The sequence below is a fragment of the Oncorhynchus gorbuscha genome, linkage group LG23 (genome assembly GCF_021184085.1).
Source record: "Oncorhynchus gorbuscha isolate QuinsamMale2020 ecotype Even-year linkage group LG23, OgorEven_v1.0, whole genome shotgun sequence".
Taxonomy (NCBI): Eukaryota; Metazoa; Chordata; class Actinopteri; order Salmoniformes; family Salmonidae; genus Oncorhynchus; species Oncorhynchus gorbuscha.
In genome coordinates, this window is record NC_060195.1 from 27,741,204 (window position 1) to 27,764,032 (window position 22,829).

A 22,829-nucleotide genomic window follows, 5' to 3' on the forward strand; every position below is an offset into this window, starting at 1 on the left:
GTCACTTTAACTCTACATGTACATATTACCTCAATTACCTAGACTAACTGGTGCCCTTGCACATTGGCTCTGTACCAGTACCCCCTGTATAGAGCCTCGCTTGTTATTTTACTGCTGCTGTTTAATTATTTGTTACTTTTATTTTCTATTTTTTACTTAACACTTATTTTTATTTAAAGCATTGCTGGTTAAGGGCTTGTAAGTAAGCATTTCACTACTGTGCTGTAGTCAGCACGTGACAAATACAATTTGATTTGAATTATTCAAAATGCAATGAGTACTGTTGGGTGTCAGGGAAAATGTATGGAGTAAAACGTAAATCTTTAGAAATGTAGTGAAGTAAAAGTATAAAGTTGTAAAAACTATAAATAGTAAAGTACAGATACTCCAAAAAACCACAAGTAGTACTTTCAAGTATTTTACTTAAGTACTTTACATCACTGGTCATTGCATATCTTAGAGAGGTATTATTCATAACTTGTCATAAATGTTCAGATCAACTAGCCCATTTCACCAAAAGTTTTTTAGCTAGGTTTTTTAGCCCAAAGATTTTGTTGTAATATTTGTCACTTAAATATCACATTAATACACATTAGACATGGCAAAATGTATAGAATTGCAAGAAAAGGAGCTTTAATTATCCATGCACCATCACTTTACCTCTATCTACATGTACATATTACTAACCTTTGCCACCACACATTGACTCTGTACCGGTATCCCCTGTATATAGACTTGCTATTGTTATTTTACTGCTGCTCTTTAATTTACATATCTATTTTTTTACTAAACACTTATTTTTCTTAAAACTGCATTGTTGGTTAAGGGCTTGTAAGTCACATTTACATTTACATTTAAGTCATTTAGCAGATGCTCTTATCCAGAGCGACTTAAACATTTCACTGTACTTACACCTGCTGTATTCGGCGCATGTGACAAATCAAATTTGATTTAAAACTGCTAAATGTTCTCTGCACACCATGACAAAATGTGTAGAACTACATGAAATAAGCTTTAAACCTGCAAAATGTTCTATCTGCCAGCAAGAGGGGTGTCAACGGTTCATGTCATGGACAGTGCTTGTACCCATAGACATAGACAGGGTGCGAGACTTTCCCCAATGCTAGGATGGGGGCCTGATCGGGAAAAGTTTGGGAACCCCTGTTGTAGATGACTATTTCACATCTAAAAATCAAACCAAATTTGATTTGTCACATGAGCCGAATACAACAGGTTCACCTTACAGTGAAGTGCTTACTTACAAACCAACAATGCAGTTTTAAGAAGGAAAAAAAAGTGCCTTATATACAGTGCCTTACGAAATTATTCGGCCCCCTTGAACTTTGCGACCTTTTGCCACATTTCATGCTTCAAACATAAAGATATAAAACTGTATTTTTTTGTGAATCAACAACAAGTTGGGATACAATCATAAAGTGGAACGACATTTATTGGATATTTCAAACTTTTTTAACAAATCAAAAACTGAAAAATTGGGCGTGCAAAATGATTCAGCCCCCTTAAGTTAATACTTTGTATCGCCACCTTTTGCTGCGATTACAGCTGTAAGTCGCTTGGGGTATGTCTCTATCAGTTTTGCACATCGAGAGACTGACATTTTTTCCCATTCCTCCTAGCAAAACAGCTCGAGCTCAGTGAGGTTGGATGGAGAGCATTTGTGAACAGCAGTTTTCAGTATATATACTTTTTTCCATATATATATATATATATATATATATATATATATATATATATATATAATATATATATATATATAACAAATAATTAAGGAGCAGCAATAAAATAACAGGAGGCTATAAACAGTGGGTTCCAGTGCAGGGGCACCGGTTAGTCAAGGTAATATGTACATATACTGTAGGTAGAGGTAAAGTGACTATGCATGCATAATAAACAGAGAGAGCAGAAGCAGACAAGGGGGGGGGAGCAATGCAAATAGTCACCGCTTTCCGTGCGGTAGAAGAGAGAACAGTCTATGAGAAGTGGCTGGAGTCCTTAGCCATTTTTAGGGCTTTCCTCTGACATCGCCTGGCATAGAGGTCCTGGGTGGCACGAAGCTTGGCCCCAGTACTGGGCCGTACGCACTACCCTCTGTAGTACCTTGCTCGGAAGCCGAGCAGTTGCCATACCAGGCAATGATGCAGCCAGTGCTCTCGATGGTGCAGCTGTAGATCTTTTTGAGGATCTGAGGACCCATGCCAAATCTTTTCAGTCTCAAGGGGGAATAGGCCAACTGGTAAAACCCCACACTAAAATGCATGTGGTAGACTGTGAAACAGATTGTCAGATTTACAGTTTGTGGATTAAGGAGAGCAAAAGGTAAAAAATGACTGCTTCTAAACACCGTGTGTCTGCTTTCTACAGAGTATACCCCATCTCTGTTGTGTCCAGACAGAAATCATTTTGGTCAGGAAAAAATAAATAAAATCTTTGGATTTACGTTTTAGGCTAAATTATTTTTTTCCTCACCAGATATCCAGACACGTTGGCTGCATTTATAAAGGCAGCAAACGTCGGATATTTTTTTCCACTAATTGGAATCACATCAGATTTTACGCATCGGCTCTTTTTTAGAGCTGATCTGATTTGTCAAAATACAATTATTGAAAAAAATATCACTATTGGGCTGGCGGTGTGAACTCAGCATTTTACTTGGCATTATTCCAGATGAAACAGGTTATGTGTGTAGTGCCTGATATGAACCAGCATGAGTCGCTGTCGCAATTCACACGCTTGCTATCGCCGCAGTGGAGCCTTGTACGAGGAGTGCGTTTGATTGTTGAGAGCCTCAATGGCGGATAGAGCGGGACAGTGGCTTTGAGGACAATAACATCTCGGTACTTCTCTATTTGTGGCGTGACTTGATCGGCCGCGCACGCAGCAAAGTTGCGGTAGTTGAGGCTTAAATCTGTCACATAGGCGGATATAACCTGACTAGCTAGCTAAGTGTATCGGAGTTCTCAGCAGAAATACAGCGAAGGAAGTTTATATTTCAATTCATGGTGGCTAGTTAAATATGGGGGACTCTCTTGAACTGATTGGGAAGCGACTTCTACTGCTCCTCAGCGATGGAAGGTCCGCAGCCGGACCCGAAGCGGAGCAGTCCACTTGGACTCGCGACTGGCTCCGGGGGACCGTCCGGGCTGTCAGCGTCATAGGTTTGGCCAGCCCAGGGGTAGAGGTGAGCGGAGGAGAGGCGACAACAACAACAGCAGCTGCGGGGCTGACGGTCAGTGTTTACATGTGAATAAAGGCAGCTGACGTTACCTAACAAGCTAATAACCTGACTACGTATTTAACGAAACTGATTTAAGCAGAATAATACAAATGTCGCCGGTTGTCTGGGCTCTGCTGGTATTATCTAGCCAAATAATTTTAGCTACTAAAATATAGTCAATGGGGGCCGCTGTGTTTCGCTTGCCTGATAGCAGCGGCCTCCATAATTTATCCCGATGATTTTGGGCCTTTGACATATTTTGTTCCCAACTTGTTATCTCGCTAACCAACTTTAGCATAGTATCCAGAATTAAAATAATGTGCCATAGCCTCATTAAAATGTTAATGTCAGTCTAATAGGTTTGCATGCTTTAAATAACCAAATCTCGGCTAGATATTGTTTGGGGATATGTAGCTAACGTTAGGCCGAAAAGTAGTTTAGCCGGTGTAATTTGTTGATACATGCATTATCTAGCATGATTTGATGTCAAAGCAGGCATGCACCAAAGCAATTGCCAAAATCCAGATTTTAGAAAGGGACTGGTGTTGCATGGAGTAGTTAATCCAGATTATGCGATTTTCAAGGAAGTCTCCAGGACCATTCTTAGAAAAAAGGTGCAGATGGTTGCAACCGACACCTCAATGCTCTCCACTCAGCCCCAGCTCTTGCTCTTGTTTCTGTTATGTGTCTACTGTTTTTGGGGTGGGCTGGTGATGTGACTGGCTGTAAATGTGTTTTTGTTTTTGCATGGACTTGCCTCTGTTTGTATCGATCATCATAATTAACACAAGTATTCTCTGCAGCTTCTCAGGTCTTGGTAGGAGGGCACTCTTCAAGGCACAGCAGTTGTTGATCCTCTCACAGATCCACACAATTAAAATCCAATTGACTGTACTATTTGGCTTTGTATGCAGTGTGAGTCAGCAAGTTACACATTTAAAATGGGCTTTTGCTTACAACTATATATTTTGCTTACAACTATATATTGCCCCTTGAGTAAACATTAACCCATATAAATGCAATCCATTGTTACATTGTAATCCTCATCAATAAAGTTGCTCTAGACTACTAATTGACATGAGGGGTTAATGAGAAAGGGAGACTGGTTTGGAATTGACAAGCCTATTTGTAATGATTGACCTGTCTTCCTGATAGAGTTGGCCTTGCTTAGACTTGGAGGAGTAGATGGGCTGTGTTTGTGAGCCAGTGCTGCCTGGGCTCTGCTGACTATGACTCTACCAAGGCCCGTCCTGCTGTCTGTCTGTAGCCTGCCTGCCTTTGGCTTCTGTTTTCCCATCAACCAAATACTGTGTTTGTCTTACCTCTACTATTTTGAAAATGGCCTCTGAACCTAGCCTAAGTTAATATAGCTAGTCTAACAGAAACGCACCACTCTCCCACCATTTTCCCCCTCCATTTTCTCCCCCATCCTGTAGGTGTTTGTGGAGTTTGAGGACTGTGCGTGGCGCAGGCGCTCCTGGGTACAGGTGTATGGGGAGGAGGTGAGAGCTGTACTGGTAGAGAGTGCCATTGTCTGGGCTAACTGCAGTCAGCCCAAACAGAACCACCCTGCAGCTGGAGTAACCTCTGGGACAGCCTGGCCAGCTCTGGTGAGTAGCAACCTCACTGGGTTAGGATTGACCTAATCTCTCCTGGAAAGATTGTGGGTGTAAACTGAGAGAATCAGTCAGGAATGAATAGGATGTGCAGGGTAAGAGGAACTATTGTTTGTGCATTATTTTTGCTACTGTGTTCTCTCGTGAATACACCCCAGATCATGCTGATGGTAACTGGTCCAGGGCCAGATCGGTTGCTTAGCTCATCATGTTATTGCCAGAACAGGATTTGGTAAACCCTAATTCCCAGTTAACCCAGAAATATAGACTCACATAATGGGTCAGCTGGTCGAAGTTAAATTCTGGGCCCAAACATGTTAAGAGAATGAGGAGTTCATGTCTCTCTTTGCACTTTTATGGGCCGAATGTCCTCTCTCCTTCCGAAATATGCTAACGCCTGCGAAATTGTAATCTGTCCAAATAACCAGAGATGAAACACCAAAACTACTGTTTCTATTGGACAGATTCCGGTGAATGCCCCTGGTGGAGGAGGGTATTGGGTCATGGTTAGTTCACAGAGGGTGTATGTAATATGTATGCTCTCTCCTCTCACCAAACCTTGCTGGCTCCCTAAGGCACACCTGCACCTTGAAGTGAGGCCAGACCAGCTGGTGGAAATGCAATGGTCCTAGCAGGGGATGTCTTTAGGTCCTGTTAGATTTACACAAGAAGAAGACAACACACACCAACCTGCTGCTCTTTTCTATCGTACAGTTCAACATGGGCCCTTTCATGGTTTGCCAGATGATAATATCATTAGCGTTATCAAACACTCATTCTCTAGCCACTCCACCATTTAAACCAGATGGGAATGTTATATAATATCTCACCCTTCAAATGTAGTGGCTCCTGTCCTAGCAATGTTCCTCTTCCCCTGCTAGGCATTCCGGTGTCTAGTGGACCGTGTGGGTCTTGGTTCCCTGGTCCCAGTGGAGTTCTTTGGGAGCAGAACCCTGGACTTCCTCCCTGACGGGAATTCACTCCAGAGATTTGAGGTGGGCTTACATTGCTCAAAGTCATGTGTGTCAACTTTCATCTGATGTGTGTATTATACACTGAGTGCGTTATCACTGTGTGTCATGGTCTTTCCCTTTTGTAGACAGCGAAAGACGTGAGGCACTCTCTCCTACTGGAGCAGCCTTCTCTGCAGGCTGCAGTTTCCAGCTGGCACAGTGACTTTGAGCTGCAGGAGATCCTCAGGAAGGGTGAGTCTATTAGACTATGGAATGACTAGAAACCTATTGTACAATGACCTGTGTATGGTGCACTTTGACTTTCCTCCTGCTTTCATGCTCACCCATGTTCTCCTACACTGCACTCCTCAATATGTTTCTTTGCTAGCCTCTACTCTTCAATACTGGGCTTGGCTAGCCTCTACTCTTCAATACTGGGCTTTGCTAGCCTCTGCTCTTCAATACTGGGCTTTGCTAGTCTCTGCTCTTCAATACTGGGCTTTGCTAGCCTCTACTCTTCAATACTGGGCTTTGCTAGCCTCTACTCTTCAATACTGGGCTTTGCTAGTCTCTGCTCTTCAATACTGGGCTTTGCTAGCCTCTGCTCTTCAATACTGGGCTTTGCTAGCCTCTGCTCTTCAATACTGGGCTTTGCTAGCCTCTACTCCTCAATACTGTTCTCTCTTCCCACTTTTCAGTCCCACCATAATATCCTTCTGGCACACTGCTCTAGGTGTAGGAGTCTTTAACCCTTGTCTTGCTGGTGTGTCTCCAGGCTCCTACACCGTCCAGGGCCGGAAGGTTCAGGTGTACCAGTGTGAGTTTGAGGAGCACTGGGCCCTGGGCTTGGTCTCTCGGCACGACCCCAAATCACACATCATGGAGATCACCATGGACCAGGTACACACACACACACACTGCCTGGATTTGCTTTTACTATTCCCTCTTTGGATGTGCTGTTAATGTAACAGATGTGTTGATAGTAGTTAGCTAAGTGCTGTTAATGTAACAGATGTGTTGATAGTAGTTAGCTACGTGCTGTTAATGTAACAGATGTGTTGATAGTAGTTAGCTACGTGCTGTTAATGTAACAGATGTGTTGATAGTAGTTAGCTACGTGCTGTTAATGTAACAGATGTGTTGATAGTAGTTAGCTACGTGCTGTTAATGTAACAGATGTGTTGATAGTAGTTAGCTACGTGCTGTTAATGTAACAGATGTGTTGATAGTAGTTAGCTACGTGCTGTTAATGTAACAGATGTGGTTTTCTAGGGAGAGGAGACTCAGGTGGTGGATCCCCGGGTAATACATGTGATGCTGGCTGAAGATCACTTTGATGAGGTAAGTTTGATGAAGGATACAGTCCCATTTTCGTTTTAAAGGATGACATTTTTTGGTAGACTTGGATAATTGTTCTGCACACCCTTATCTAATCTCTTTACATTGATCTCTCCTCGGTCAGAAAGGGAAGAATGCTCGACGGAGGAAGGAGAGCGACGGAGGGAAGGGCGAGAGCGGCCGTAGACGGAGGACAGCCTCTGAGGGCGAGGAGGACATGACCCTGAAGCGCTTTAAGGGTTCGGGAGAGGGAGCCGCAGACGGACAAAACGGGAGCGGCTCCACCAAGGCCTCTGAAGAGGGGATGGTGACATGGGGAGCAGAGTTAGCAGGAGGAGGACGCAGAGTGAACAGCAGTTCCTCTGAAGTCACACAGGTTTATGCCTCCCCGAACAGCACTTCCACCCAGATGGACCAATCAAACACTCTGCCTCGCTACACCAAGGAGAACGGACGTGCCCTCTCCACACAAGACAGACAGGGGTCTGCTGACTCCACCACCACAGTCACCCCCACTCCACCCCCCCTCAAACAAGCCCCCTCCCCCTTCTCCAACACTTCCTTCCCCTCTCTGGGCCAGATGCCCAGCCTGGTCCCTGGAGCTTTGGCCCCAAAGCCCTCCCCAGCAGGACCCACCCTAGAGAGAGAAGAGCCATCCCAGTCTACCAACCCCAAGATGGCTGCCCTAGTCTCCCCAGGCCCGGTGACCATCTCATCCCCATATCAAGCCAGTGCCCCCAGCGTGGCTCTCTCTGCCTCCCTTGGCTTCAGCCCCAAACCCCCTGTCTGGAAAGGAACAATCAACCAGTCGGAGGTGAGTTAGTAACACTTTACATGACCTTGGTCTTATACCTTTCATAGTAATTACTAACCATCATTGTTCTGTCACTAATATCCTGTATTTCTTCCTCCTGCTCTTCAGGGCTCTAAGACTCCCATCCTGGCTGCGGCTGGGTTCCGGCTTCCCCAGTCCAAGCCTGCTGGGGCTTCCGTGTTCGGAGAGGTGAGCTCCAAGACCAGCGCTTCCTCCAACACACCATCAGCCTCCCAGGACTCCTCAAGACCCTTCGGATTTGCCTTTGGAGGCACCAAGAACAACAAGGCCCAAACGAAGCAGCAAGACCAGAACTTATTCTTCCAGTGTATGACGGGTCAGAAGACTGGCCAGAACCCTGGTGGTCCTAACCAGAACCAGACTCCAGGTCAGAGCCATTCTAAGGACACCAACTACTTCACAGCAGTGTCCGAGAGCTTGAGTAAGAAGCCTCCTAGCCTGTTCAAGCCCTCTGTTCTGGCCCCGGCATCAGCTGGCCTGTTTAGCTCAGCTACAGCTTCTCTCAAAGAGCAGTCCAAAGTGCCTGAGACCCAATCGGCAGGCAACGGAGTGCTCAACAATAATTTTGCAGGGGACAAACTCTCACCTTCCTTCAGCAGTGGCTCTGGGGGGATGAGGTGTTCTGGTCTGGTCATGGGGGCGATGGACACCCCAGCTCTGGGTGGTGCTAATAACAGGAGTGGCACTAACGGTGTCGTGGTGGGCGGCTTCGGCACCAAGACAGACAGCCACCAGAACCTGTTCCTCCAGGGCTCCAAGGAGCCCTCCAACCCCTTCCTGGCCTATGGGGAGAAGCTCTCCCACAGTCCCTTCAGTGGCAAACCAGCCCCTCTGGAGCCTGAGACCCTGGGCCCGTCTTCAGCTTCGGAGAGCAAATCCAACCTGTTCACCATGGTCGAGCTGCCCAAGGGCATTCTGTCTTCCCCCTTCGTCTCCCTCGCAGCTGCCGCTGCCTCCAGTTCTTCCTCCCCAGCCCCTGGCTTCACCCAGAGGCCCCAGTCAGTCACCTCCTCCAAGCCCATGGAGAGTTCCTCCACAGGAGATCAGGGCTCCTCAGCTGAGGGTGGTTCTCTGGATGACCGACCCAGCTCCACCTCAGGCTTCCCCATGTTTGGGAGTGCAGTCGCTGGAGGGAGTGGTGAGAATGTACCCATGCCTTTTGACCAGGGCCAGGCCCAAAAGTTTGCCCTGGAGGAGCGAGGTCAGGCATCTAAACGTGACTCTGACTCCAGCGACAACAGTGACCTGTCGGACCTAAGTGAGACAGAGGAGGGTCTGGAGAGGGGCCATGCACCTGGGGGCCTCGTGGGGCCCGTCAAGGAGGGGGCCATGCTGCTGCAGAAGGGTAAAGGGCCCGGGGTGGCCAAGAGCCGCCCACGCAACAAGCCCTTCAAAGGTAAGACCTGGAGCCTCAGGATATTAGCAGTATGTAAATGAGATTCTCCATCATGCGCGTAACATGTCAGTCATCAATATCATTCCATTTTGGTCAGGATCATGAAACATTAATAGGTAGACTGGAATGACGTTGCCACGAGCAGCACCGCAGATATTGAGATGAGCGAGATAAGACTTCACTGACACACAGTCTCACACAGTATCTGTGCGCGGGATCGCTTCACGCCGTTTAGAGTGGTAGCCAGGGAACCAAAACGGCAGAGGAGTTGAGCCTCCCGCTTCAATGCTCTTAGTTGTTGTGGAAATTGACCCACTATGATGTTTACTTTCTGCATCTACGTCATATCGCTGAGTCTACCTTTTAACGAGATTGATGGTAAAGTTGTTGTTTGGACTACCCCTTCCTGCACTCATGAATAGGTTGTCATTGCATGGTTTTGTAGCCCTTCATGATGTAAGGTACTCTTGGTCCTTTGTGTCGTCCAGTGGGCCAGTCAGTGCTGAAGGACGTGACTAAGGTGCGTCGTCTGAAGCAGTCAGGAGAGTCATTCCTGCAGGACGGATCCTGTATCAACGTGGCGCCCCACCTCCACAAGTGTCGCGAGTGTCGCATGGAGCGCTACAGGAAGTACCGGGAGCAGGAGCCTGACGACGACGACCCCAACGTGGCCTGCCGCTTCTTCCACTTCCGCAGGTACGTGTGTGTGAGATGGGTTGTGAGGTGTATCCTCTTCCATGTAATGCTACAATAAGGTATATCAGTCATTTCATCAACCACCGTCATCTCAAACGTTTTCTACACACTCGTCTGCACTCATCGAACTTTAAACCTTTTCCCCCTACCCAGGCTGGCATTCACACGTAAGGGCATTCTGCGTGTGGAGGGCTTCCTGAGCCCCCAGCAGAGCGATGCCATGGCCATGGGACTGTGGCTTCCCTCGCCGTCCGTACAGGAGGGCCTGGACCTGGACACCTCCAAGTACATCCTGGCCAACGTGGGAGACCAGTTCTGTCAGCTCGTCATGTCTGAGAAGGAGGCCATGATGATGGTTGAGCCACACCGTGAGTAGTCTGACACTTGTTCAGTTTGTGTAGCCATGTATTTTTAATGTCGGTGTGTTTTTGTCTCATTATTTTATCCCCATCACTTCTTTATTGTTCAAACCATGATCTCTGTGACTGTTGACATGACTGGGCAGGCACACTGCTGCAGTGGATTCACTAGGAAGCAAACGGGGAGGGACCTACCTGAATATGTGCAATTGAAACTCTCGTTTTCCGTTGCAAAGTGTTATGCTCAGTGTTCATTAATAAATACACCCCTGCTGTTTTGCATTGGTTTCAGTGAGATGACTTGTGCTTACCTTGTGTCTGTCTGTCTCTTCTTCTACAGAGAAAGTGGCGTGGAAGCGTGCGGTGCGCGGTGTCAGGGAGATGTGCGACGTATGTGAGACCACCGTCTTCAACATCCACTGGGTCTGCAGGAAGTGTGGCTTTGGGGTGTGCCTGGACTGCTACCGGCAACGCAGGAACCGCCCTATGGAGGGTGAGAGTGAGAATTCATCCTGGAGTCTTTATAACATTTTGCATTGTGGATTGTGGGATCTCTATGGTGACTCCACACACAGGGACGGACTGGGGCATGGTATTGTCCAGTTCGACTACGTACAGTGATTGGCCTGGACTGCTCTTTCTTTCAGTGATTATTTTTTTGAAGAAGTGAAGATTGAGTGTGTGTGTGTAAATTAATCTTCCATCACATGTTTTGTCTCTCAGAGGTGGATGAGGGACCTGATGACGAGGTGTTCTCCTGGTTGAAGTGTGTAAAGGGCCAGAGACACGAGCCTCAGAACCTCATGCCCACACAGATCATACCTGGAACTGGTAACATCATCATAACTATAGGAGCTTTGAACTAGGGCCTGGAGTCTTTCCTGCTTCGGGTCCATAAATGTTTTTTAGAATAAGACTACTGATCTAGGATCAGTTTTTTTTCTCCCTTTTATGAATCAGATTATGGACAGGGAGGACCTGATCCTAGATCAGCATTCCTTCTCTAATATGCTTTGTGGATATGGGCCCATGTCACATTGCCTGGAAAAACTTCCAGCCCGAACTTGACATTCAACATGTGTTGTATCTTTCTCATTAATTCATCCCATGTTGACTTCTCTCTGTTCTCTCTCCCACAGCTCTCTATAACATAGGGGATATGGTGCACTCAGCCAGGGGCAAATGGGGCATCAAGGCAAACTGCCCCTGCACCAGCCGGCACCACAGGCCCCTAGTGCGCCCTAGCGCCCCCAATGGCATCTCACAGGTGCTGCATCTTTGTTTTTTCTAATGTTGTACCAAGAGACAGAATATGTATAACATTTAACATTTATACCCCCTTTACTTTTTCCATATTTTGTTACGTTACAGACTTATTCTAAAATGGATTTAATTACATGTTTTCCTCACCAATCTACAGCCAATTTCCCATAATGACAAAGTGAAAACAGGTTTTTAGAATTTTTTGCAAAGTACCACACACAACATACTTTATTTACATAAGTATTCAGACCATTTGCTCTGAGACTTGAAATTGAGCTCAGGTGCATCCTGTTTCCATTGATCATCTTTAAGATGTTTCGACAACTTGAATGGAGTCCACTTGTGGTAAATTCAATTGATTGGACATTATTTGGAAAGGCTCACCTGTCTATATAAGGTCCAACAGTTGAAAGTGCATGTCAGAGCAGAAACCCAGCAATGAGATCAAAGGAATTGTCTGTAGAGCTCCGAGACAGGATTGTGACGAGGCACAGATCTGGTGAAGGGTATCAAAAAATGTCTGCAGCATTGAAGGTCCCCAAGAACACAGTGGCCTCCATTATTCATAAATGGAAGAAGTTTGGAACCACCAAGACTCTTCCTAGAGCTGGCAGCCTTGCCAAACTCGACGATCAGAGAAGAATGGCCAGACTGAAGCAACTCCTCAGTAAAAGGCACATGACACCCCCCTTGAAGTTTGCCAAAAGGCACCTAAAGGACCCTCCGATCATGAGAAACAAGAGTCTCTGGTCTGATGAAACCAAGATTGAAATCTTTGGCCTGAATGCTAAGTGTCATGTATGGAGGAAACATGGCACCATCCATTTACATTACATTTACATTTAAGTCATTTAGCAGACGCTCTTATACGTGAATCATGGTGGTGGCAGCTTAAGTCCAGAGATCCTTGATTAAAACCTGCTCCAGAGCGCACAGGACCTCAGACAATTTCATCCATTTTAAAATAAGGCTGTAGCAAAATGTGGGAAAAGTCGAGGGGTCTGAATACTTTCCAAAAGCACTGTACATAGTTCTCACTTGTTTTACGTGTTGGTTCTCATGGGGCATTATTAGTATACAGTATAATGCTAATATTTTCTTTTTTGATGTCCCAGCAGTCTGCTGTCTCTTCCAGCACGGGGAGCAGTGGTAGTGGACCAATCACAGGTGGCGGGGGTCCAGCGGGTTCAACCACTCCTATGCCAGAGGGGGCGGAGATGACAGTGGTCAAAACAGAGCCTACTTCCACCACAACGTCAGAAGGGGGAGTTGATACTAATGGGGCCAACCATACCAGCGCCACCCCAAATCCTGCCCAGACCCCCACCCCCAAAGACCCTCGCCCCTCCACTGGTGAGGGAAACTCCACCGCCTTGCACTGGTTGGCAGACCTTGCCACTCAGAAAGCCAAGGTGGAGGACACAAAAGGTGACTCCATCTTATCTCTCTGTACTCTCAGTTCTACGTCATATTCTGGACGGTACTCTCGACATTTATTGTACATGTATTTAATATGAGATGATCTGTGAGGTATCTAACCATCTTCTAACCTTTTCTCCTGTCCACCCCTCCAGATTCTGGGTCGATGCGCTCTGTGATGGGCCGGGACACACGCTCTCCCTTTGGCCTGGACTCGTTCAGCGCCCTGTCCAAGCCTTCGTCTTCCTCCTCCAGTCCTAAACTGTTCAACAGCCTGCTGCTGGGCTCCAGCAACAGCCAGCCCAAACCAGAGGGCTCCAGCCTCCGAGACCTGCTCAACTCTGGACCCGGGAGGCTCCCTCAGGGCCCCGGAGATTCTGGAGTAACCTTCCCATCTGTCTTCTCCACCTCAGTGGCTGTGAGTGTCTGTCAGCTTACCACAGTAACTAAGATCATTCAGAATGCTCATATTAAAGGGCCATTCCAGAATTCATAGAATCTACACAGAGTTCTAGTTTGTGTCCCAAATGGCACCCTATGCCCTATATTGTGCACTATATAGTGCACTATGTCTAACCCCTCCTCCTCTTCCATCAGGGGGACAAGTTGAAGGGCAGCCTGCCTAACTTCCTGGACCATATCATCGCCTCGGTGGTGGAGACCAAGAAGGCGGAGGGCCGTCGTTTGGGGGAGGGCGGCAGTGAGCTAGGCGGGGTTGGCCGTAGGGACGGAGTTATGGGCCTCAGCGTGCTAGACCCCCACACCTCCCACTCCTGGCTCTGTGACGGACGCCTGCTCTGCCTGCAGGACCCCTCCAACACCAACAACTGGAAGATCTTCAGAGAGTGTTGGAAACAGGGCCAGGTGAGAGAGACCTTTCAGGGGGGGGGGGGTAGAGAAGAGTTTGTAGTAAATATGGTGTGTGTAATATGTAGTAGTGATGCACCGATATTACATTTTTGGATATATATATATATTACAGTGGGGCAAAATAGTATTTCGTCAGCCACCAATTGTGCAAGTTCTCCCACTTAAAAAGATGAGGCCTGTAATTTTCATCATGGGTACACTTCAACTGTGAGAAAAAATGAGGAAAAAAAATCCAGAAAATGACATTGTAGGATTTAAAAAAATGAATTTATTTGCAAATTATGGTGGAAAATAAGTATTTGGTCAATAACAAAAGTGTATCCCAATACTTTGTTATATACCCTTTGTTGGCAATGACAGAGGTTAAACGTTTTCTGTAAGTCTTAACAAGGTTTTCACACACTTGCTGGTATTTTGGCCCATTCCTCCATGCAGATCTCCTCTAGAGCAGTGATGTTTTGGGGCTGTTGCTGTGCAACACTGACTTGCAACTCCCTCCAAAGATTTTCTATGGGGTTGAGATCTGGAGACTGGCTATGCCACTCCAGGACCTTGAAATGCTTCTTACGAAGCCACTCCTTTGTTGCCCGGGCGGTGTGTTTGGGATCATTGTCATGCTGAAAGACCCTGCCACGTTTCATCTTCAATGCCCTTGCTGATGGAAGGAGGTTTTCACTCAAAATCTCACGATACATGGCCCTATTCATTCTTTCCTTTACACGGATCAGTCGTCCTGGTCCCTTTGCAGAAAAACAGCCCCAAAGCATGATGTTTCCACCCCTATGCCTCACAGTAGGTATGGTGTTCTTTGGATGCAGCTCAGCATTCTTTGTCCTCCAAACATGACGAGTTGAGTTTTTACCAAAAAGTTATATTTTGGTTTCATCTGACCATATGACATTCTCCCAATCTTCTTCTGGATCATCCAAATGCTCTCGAGCAAACTTCAGACGGGCCTGGACCTGTACTGGCTTAAGCAAGGGGACATGTCTGGCACTGCAGGATTTGAGTCCCTGGCGGCGTAGTGTGTTACTGATGGTAGGCTTTGTTACTTTGGTCCCAGCTCTCTGCAGGTCATTCACTTGGTCCCCCCGTGTGGTTCTGGAATTTTTGCTCACCGTTCTTGTGATAATTTTGACCCCACGGGGTGAGATAATAATAATAATATATGCCATTTAGCAGACGCTTTTATCCAAAGCGACTTACAGTCATGTGTGCATACATTCTACGTATGGGTGGTCCCGGGGATCGAACCCACTATCCTGGCGTTACAAACGCCATGCTCTACCAACTGAGCTACAGAAGGATCTTGCGTGGAGCCCCAGATCGAGGGAGATTATCAGTGGTCTTGTATGTCTTCCATTTCCTAATAATTGCTCCCACAGTTGATTTCTTTAAACCAAGCTGCTTACCTATTGCATATTCAGTCTTCCCAGCCTGGTGCAGGTCTACAATTTTGTTTCTGGTGTCCTTTGACAGCTCTTTGGTCTTGGCCATAGTGGAGTTTGGAGTGTGACTGTTTGAGGTTGTGGACAGGTGTCTTTTATACTGATAACAAGTTCAAACAGGTGCCATTAATACAGGTAACGAGTGGAGGACAGAGGAGCCTCTTAAAGAAGTTACAGGTCTGTGAGAGCCAGAAATCTTGCTTGTTTGTAGGTGACCAAATACTTATTTTCCACCATAATTTGCAAATAAATGCATTAAAAATCCTACAATGTGATTTTCTGGATTTTTTTCTTCTCATTTTGTCTGTCATAGTTGAAGTGAACCTATGATGAAAATTACAGCCCTCATCTTTTTAAGTGGGAGAACTTGCACAATTGGTGGCTGACTAAATACTTTTTTGCCCCACTCTATATGATATTCACCACCTTGGAAGACTGAATATGAAGTGCTTAATACAGGCTGCCCCACTGTATGTAGTATTGGTGGTGTTGGTAGTAGTGATGGTGTGAGTATGTGGTGGTAGTAGTATTGATGGTGGTGGTAGTAGTAGTAGTATTGATGGTGGCAGTAGTATTGATCATGGTGGTGTGAGTAATATGTAGTATTGGTGGTGATGGTGTGAGTACTATGTGGTAGTAGTTGTGTGAGTATGTGGTGGTAGTATTGATGGTGGTAGTGATGTGAGTAATATGTGGTGGTAGTATAATTGATGGTGGAAGTAGTATTGGTGGTGTGAGTAATATGTGGTGGTAGTAGTATTGAGGGTGGTGGTGTGAGTAATAAGTAGTATTGGTGGTGTGAGTAATATGTGGATGCTGTGTCATACTACCTCATGCAGTGTGACACATCTCCTTTCGCAAAGTTGATCAGGCTGTTGATTTGTGGCCTGTGGAATACTGTCCCACTCCTCTTCAATGGCTGTGCAAAATTTCTGGATATTGGTGGGAACTGGAACACGCTGTCGTACATGCTCAATTGATGTATGGTGATTTATGGGACATTGTCGGCTTCCAGGTATTGTGTACAGATCCTTGCGACATGGGGCCGTGCATTATCATGCTGAAACATGAGGTAATGGTGGCGGATGAAGGGCCTCACGATCTCATCACGGTATCTCTGTTCATTCAAATAGCCATCGATAAAATGCATTTGTGTTGGCTGTCCATATCATAACCCTGCTCTGTTCACAGCGTTGAAATCAGCAAACCTCTCACCTTCACAACGCCACACATGTCCCCATACATGCCATCTGCTTGGTACCATTAAAACCGGGAAGACCACACTTCTCCAGCATGCCAGTGGCCATCTGTGGAGCATATGCCCTCTGAAGTCGGTTACAATGCCGAACCGGAGTCTGGCCAAGAACCTTGTGAACAATGTTAACTCGAAATGACACAGCGACAAGGTTCCAGTTTAACAAAGTTTACTATACCGTATGAACACCCTCAAAGGTCGCTATTACACTCAAGGCTAGGTCCATCCACAACTAGACTTCCTGCGCATGCGCACTCTTGACTGAGTGATAGCCCCGTAATAACAAATATTGGGATACTTAAAACATTAACTTAACAGACAACGAGCATGCAGGTGAGCTTCCCTGTGACGGTTCCAAATTCTCTAAAATTATGTTGGAGGCAGCTTATGGTAGAGAAATGAACAATTTAGGTTCTCTGGCAACAGCTCTGGTGGACATTCCTGCAGTCTGCATGCCAATTGGACGCATCTTCAAAACTTGAGACATCTGTGGCATTGTGTTCTGTTACAACTGCACATTTTAATGTGGTGTTTTATTGTCCCCAGCACAAGGTGCACCTGTGTAATGATCATGCTGTTTAATCATTTTCTTGAAATGCCACACCTGTTAGATGGATGAATTATCTTGGCAAAATGAGAAATTGTCACTAACAGGGATGTACGCAAATGAGGGAGAGGTTTGTGGGTATGGAGTTATTTTATTTCAAAGAGCAAAGGAGGCGCACTTTGGCAATATGTACATTGTTACGCCATGCCATGTAATAGATTAGTTGGGAAGAGGGGGATGTGCAGTGTGAGAGAAGCTGATTGTTTGAACCCTTTCCCCCCTCTCTAGCCGGTGCTGGTGTCTGGTATCCATAAGCGTCTGAAGGGGGCTCTGTGGCGGCCTGAGGCCTTCAGCGAGGAGTTTGGGGACCAGGATGTTGACCTGGTCAACTGTCGGAACTGTGCCATCATCTCTGACGTCAAGGTTCGAGACTTCTGGGACGGCTTCCAGATCATCTCCAGTAAGTAACAGGGTCATTCATTCGGTCATCCATTTATTCACTGACTCATTTCTCTCTCTTTCCAGAGCGTCTGAAGGGTAGTGATGGTCAGCCCATGGTTTTGAAGCTGAAGGACTGGCCTCCTGGAGAAGACTTCAGAGACATGATGCCCACACGGTTTGATGACCTAATGGACAACCTCCCCCTCCCAGAGTACACTAAGAGAGACGGCCGTCTGAACCTGGCCTCCCGCCTGCCCAACTTCTTTGTCAGGCCAGACCTGGGGCCTAAGATGTATAATGCTTATGGTGAGAGAAACCCGACAGACTAACACTGGGATCCCATAGCTGGTCAATAGATAGCTAGTTAGCAGTAGCTCCAATGGCAGCATCTCTGATTTTGGTCTCTCCTTCTTTCCATTTATCACAACACCCTCCCATCTCTTTCTCGCCACTATCATCCGGCTTTGTCCTGTCTTCCTCCCTCTCAGGTCTGATGGAGACAGAAGACCGGAGTGTTGGCACCACCAACCTGCACCTGGACGTGTCTGATGCCGTCAACGTTATGGTGTACGTGGGCATCCCTGAGGGAGAGGGAGACCACGTCAAGGGTGAGTAGGACCAACCCACTCTCACACAGTGAGGTAGAACACACAGCAGAGCAGACACATTACAGCATTGACGTACATTGCGCTATACAATGTAAGTGTTAGCATGGCTAGCAATTTAGCACAAGTGTCCATTTCTTACTAAGTGCATTTCTATATCAAACCGCTATATCACACTGCTACTCACACACAGACATCAGCACCTCCCATCCAGCAACACTCATTAATGATTGAGACTTTTCTGTATGGTACGTTAATGGTTGTCCTGGGATCTTTGTCCTTGGACAGTCATGTTTTTATTCCATCTAATTCTGCACTCTCTTTGGGTTTGTTGCATTGTTTTTCAGGAGTATAATTATGACAGATTTAAACACCTTACATCTAAAGAAAGTGTAAACAAATAATGTATAAAAAAGGGCCGAAAATATTTGGAATAATATTAAAACCAGTCCTGTATAATTGGGTTTGAGAAGCTCCCAAATATTCTAAAGGAATGTCGATAGGTTGACCAAGATCAAATACTGTCCCATTGAACTAAGAAAAGGAAGCCATTCCTCAGCATTGAGACAGAACAATGGTGTAAATGTTCCATTTTAGCCTGTCGTCAGGCACTCCTGTGGCCTCTCCCAGGTTTCCCACCCTGTGCCAGTATCCACAAAGCATCTCTGGTGTGCTGATCTATATAATCTCATTCATTATGATCTAAAAGGCAAAACTGATCCTATATCGGCACTCGTACTCTGAGATGCTTTGTGGATATGGACCCTGGACTATATCACTGGAGGCCTCTGACAAGCCCAATGGGAGTTGCCCCCCCCATGCATCAAAGGACAGGATTCTGGTAGAAAGACCCTCCCATGAGTCTCACCTGTTGATTGTGTGAACATTTGTTGTTCACAGAGATGGATATCGCTGGATGTAAAGGTCTGTGCAATTTTATATCATTATCACCTCTTTAGCATGGCCTTCTGGACTAACACCCCCCTTTTCTCCCCTCCTCTACTCCCCCATCCCATGTCCTTTCCCACATGGGGTTGGGGCCAGAACACTACAGGGGTGCATCAATTTAAAAGCCTTTGTGGTTTATCTGTGGTCTGAGTTGGGTCTTTCTGTGGTCTTCTACCCTGTGTAGACCTTCATTAACCCTCAGATAGCCAGAGTCAAACTCTGTTTAAGGCCTTTAAACACAACTTATTATTGTTAATGTTTTACGCTGGTAGACGCTAGTAGATTTTTCATGTTTTGCATCTTCTGTTGTCTGGGGTGACGGGTGTTCTGGCTTTGACTGTTGGAGATGGGCATCTAGAGAGGCCTAGCCTGGAGGAAAGTCTGAGCAAATAAACTCGCACGCATTTAGTCCTGCCTGCACCCACATTTAGTTGTGCCCGCTATTAGTCCTGCCCATCTCTCCCTAGCCCACATGCAGGCAACTTGTCCTATGGCTCTGGGGGTCATTTGTCCAAGTGGCCAGAAAGTGAATAATACATGTAGTTCCACTAGTGTAATGTTTTAGTCCCGTTCCTCATTAGCCATCTGAATGTTTTCTTGATTAGTAATATATAAGCAACTCTGTCTCAAATGGCTTAGCAAGGAAGGTACAGTTCCCCTGCCAGCTCAGTGTCCATCTGATTCTGGATGATGACTCAGCACTTAACCGGACTGCATTTTGAATGACACCCTATTTCCCATCTGCTGCACTACTTTTGACCAGGGCCACATACTGTTATGATCAAAATGGGGTACTATTCGGGGGAATAGTGTCCCTTTGAGATGGCGCCTCATGATTCTGACATAGTGAAGCAGCACTTCTCCAAGTTAGAACGTGTAGTGTTTTCTCTCCTGTGCCCACAACCTCAGGATGTCAATGTGTGATGTTTCTTCTTTCCTCCATCCTTCCCTAAGAGTTCATGCTCACTCCGAGACTGCCCATGTTTGCTCATCCCTGTCTGTCTGTTTGGTCCTGCAGAGGTGATGACCACCATCGAGGAGGGTGATGTGGATGAGATGACCAAGAGGAGGGTGTATGAGGCCAAGGAGAAGCCCGGGGCACTCTGGCACATCTACTCTGCCAAGGACGCCGAGAAGATCCGAGAGCTTCTCCGCAAGGTCAGGGTTCACAATCACCACATTCATTGTAATGTATATCTGCACATTCATTTTCAGGCAATGCATTATATCTGGGAAATTTTCAGGGAAGAAACTAAAATGGTTGCTTGGCCTTTTTTTTGTTGGAATATAAACCTACAGGAGGCTATTTCTCCAGGAACAGGGTTGGAATATAAACCTACTGGAGGCTAGCCCTCCAGGAACAGGGTTGGAATATAAACCTACAGGAGGCTAGCTCTCCAGGAACAGAGTTGGAATATAAACCTACAGGAGGCTAGCTCTCCAGGAACAGGGTTGGAATATATACCTACAGGAGGCTAGCTCTCCAGGAACAGGGTTGGAATATAAACCTACAGGAGGCTAGCTCTCCAGGAACAGGGTTAGTGTGGACCTACAGAATGGTTGGAGAGCCCTGATATAGGAAATAGGGTGCCATTTAGGACACGATGTCTCTCTGATTTAGCATGTTACTGAAGCAATAAGGCCCGAGGAGATGTGATATATGGCCAATATACCACGGCTAAGGGCTGTTCTTAGCCACAGCCTTTTAGTCGTGGTATATTGGCATATTCCAAACCAAGGTGCCTTATTGCTATTATAAATGGGTTACCAATGTAATTAGAGCAGTAAATATGTTTTGTCATACCTGTGGTATACGGTCTGATATGACTGCTGTCAACCAATCACCACTCAGGGCTCGAACCACCCAGTTTATAATATCCTTTACCATTAGTGTCAATATGCTTTACCATTAGTGTTTCTCCCCCCCCTCCTCTGACTGTGTCAGGTGGGTGAGGAGCAGGGCCAGGAGAATCCGCCGGACCATGACCCTATCCACGACCAGAGCTGGTACCTGGACGGGGTGCTGCGCAGGAGGCTGTATGAGGAGTATGGTGTGCAGGGCTGGGCCATCGTACAGTTCCTGGGAGACGCAGTCTTCATTCCTGCCGGGGCTCCCCACCAGGTGGGTACTAGGGGAAACGCTGGACGTAACAGGGGAGGTTTGATAGACGTTTTGGGTTGTTTAATGGTTACATAGGGACAGAGGGTACACTTGTGGTTTTCCTTTTGCTGTATAATATTTATACTCTTGCTTCTCTCATATACACACACACGTTCTCTCTGTCACGACACCTCTCACACTCTTTCAAAAACACATTTTTCACACGCTACCCTCTTGTCTCCTGGCTGTCCCCCCAGGTCCATAACCTGTACAGCTGTATCAAGGTGGCGGAGGACTTTGTGTCTCCTGAGCATGTGAAGCACTGTTTCAGACTGACCCAGGAGTTTAGACACCTGTCCACCACACACTCCAACCACGAGGACAAGCTGCAGGTACACTTCGTCTGCCTCCCGAATGGTAGCCTATGTAGTGCACTACTTTTGACCAGGGCTCTGCTCAAAAGTAGAGCACTAACTATGCCGCCACAAATGTATAGGTCATTGCTGTGAGAAGGAATGAAGGTTTGAATTGATTATCAATCAACTAAACAATCAGTAACGTATTGTTGTAATTTTGATGGGATCTCTGTTCTCTAGGTGAAGAACATCATCTACCATGCTGTAAAGGACGCTGTGGGGACACTGAGGGCCCACGAACCCAAGCTAGCACGCTCTTAGAGCCCTCCACACACAATCTGTAGTGACAGAATAGAGTAGGTGTCAGTGTGCAGAAGGGGGGGGGGCAGTGATGTGCTCACAACTGTTATTTTTGTTGGGGGGGTGTCTATAGTCATTGCTGTTATGACACGCTCTACACGACTTAGTTGTTTTCCAATTTACTTCTGATCAACTCTGTATTTAAAGGTCAGAGCGGGTCCTGTTTGTGTGTGGAAGAGAAGGGGAGCATGTGATGTGAGCTGACGTGCCGTTAGAGGGGGTTCAGCTTCTGTGTAGCGTCTGACTAAATGTGAGCACTGGGCTGTTATTTTTTTGCGATAACCGTTCACCTGTTTTTGTAGATAATTTAAAAAAATCAGTTTTCCTTCCACCTTCAGTGGTGGAATTGGGACATTTGAAAGAAACAAGCATTGAAGGAAACTAGACCAAAAGGTTGTATTTTTTGTTGTCTTTTTTTCAATTAAAAGCAAGGACTTTTTTTTTTTTTTTTTTTGTGGGGGGGGTTAATTCAGATAGCCTTTGACTGCTTGACAGAGTTGCTTAGAGAAACGTCTCCATTGGTTTGGTCACTTGTTGTCCAAGGTTTGAATAGATTAACTGCAGACTTCAAAACGTTGTACAAGAATCACGATTCCAACTGAACAGAAACAACTGGCCGTTAAGTGTATCAATATATATATATTAATGATATTAGCAGTCTGTTTTGATTTTTCAAAATAAAGTTGACAAAAAATACAATTGATTGGTGTCTTAATTTCAGCTGATTCATACAACTGTTTGTTGTCATTTATTGCTGAACACCAACTGTGAACACGTCATCACATCGT

At 46.1% G+C, this 22,829-nt stretch overlaps 2 protein-coding genes across 8 annotated transcripts in view; one reads left to right on the forward strand and one right to left on the reverse strand.

The window, feature by feature from the left end:
• LOC124010977 (ras-GEF domain-containing family member 1C-like) overlaps nucleotides 1-22,829 on the reverse strand; it is a 290,823-nt gene that overhangs the window by 150,606 nt on the left and 117,388 nt on the right. The gene's annotated exons all lie outside the window — the stretch shown is intronic.
• LOC124010974 (lysine-specific demethylase 3B-like) lies at nucleotides 2,764-22,737 on the forward strand. Of its 5 annotated transcripts, none has more exons than XM_046323829.1 (24): nucleotides 2,764-3,247; nucleotides 4,672-4,845; nucleotides 5,733-5,846; nucleotides 5,951-6,056; nucleotides 6,580-6,704; nucleotides 7,077-7,145; nucleotides 7,267-7,956; nucleotides 8,065-9,373; nucleotides 9,862-10,069; nucleotides 10,223-10,437; nucleotides 10,769-10,921; nucleotides 11,152-11,259; nucleotides 11,568-11,695; nucleotides 12,807-13,119; nucleotides 13,266-13,528; nucleotides 13,708-13,974; nucleotides 17,519-17,690; nucleotides 17,756-17,977; nucleotides 18,160-18,279; nucleotides 19,177-19,200; nucleotides 20,243-20,382; nucleotides 21,170-21,346; nucleotides 21,583-21,717; nucleotides 21,922-22,737. In XM_046323829.1, the coding sequence occupies exons 1-24, from the start codon at nucleotides 3,035-3,037 to the stop codon at nucleotides 22,000-22,002; spliced, it is 5,526 nt and encodes a 1,841-aa protein (XP_046179785.1). In that variant the 5' UTR covers nucleotides 2,764-3,034; the 3' UTR covers nucleotides 22,003-22,737. The 5 variants fall into 5 exon arrangements, with proteins under 5 accessions (XP_046179785.1, XP_046179789.1, XP_046179786.1 ...); XM_046323833.1 differs by having other exon boundaries at nucleotides 12,807-13,044; XM_046323830.1 differs by having other exon boundaries at nucleotides 12,810-13,119.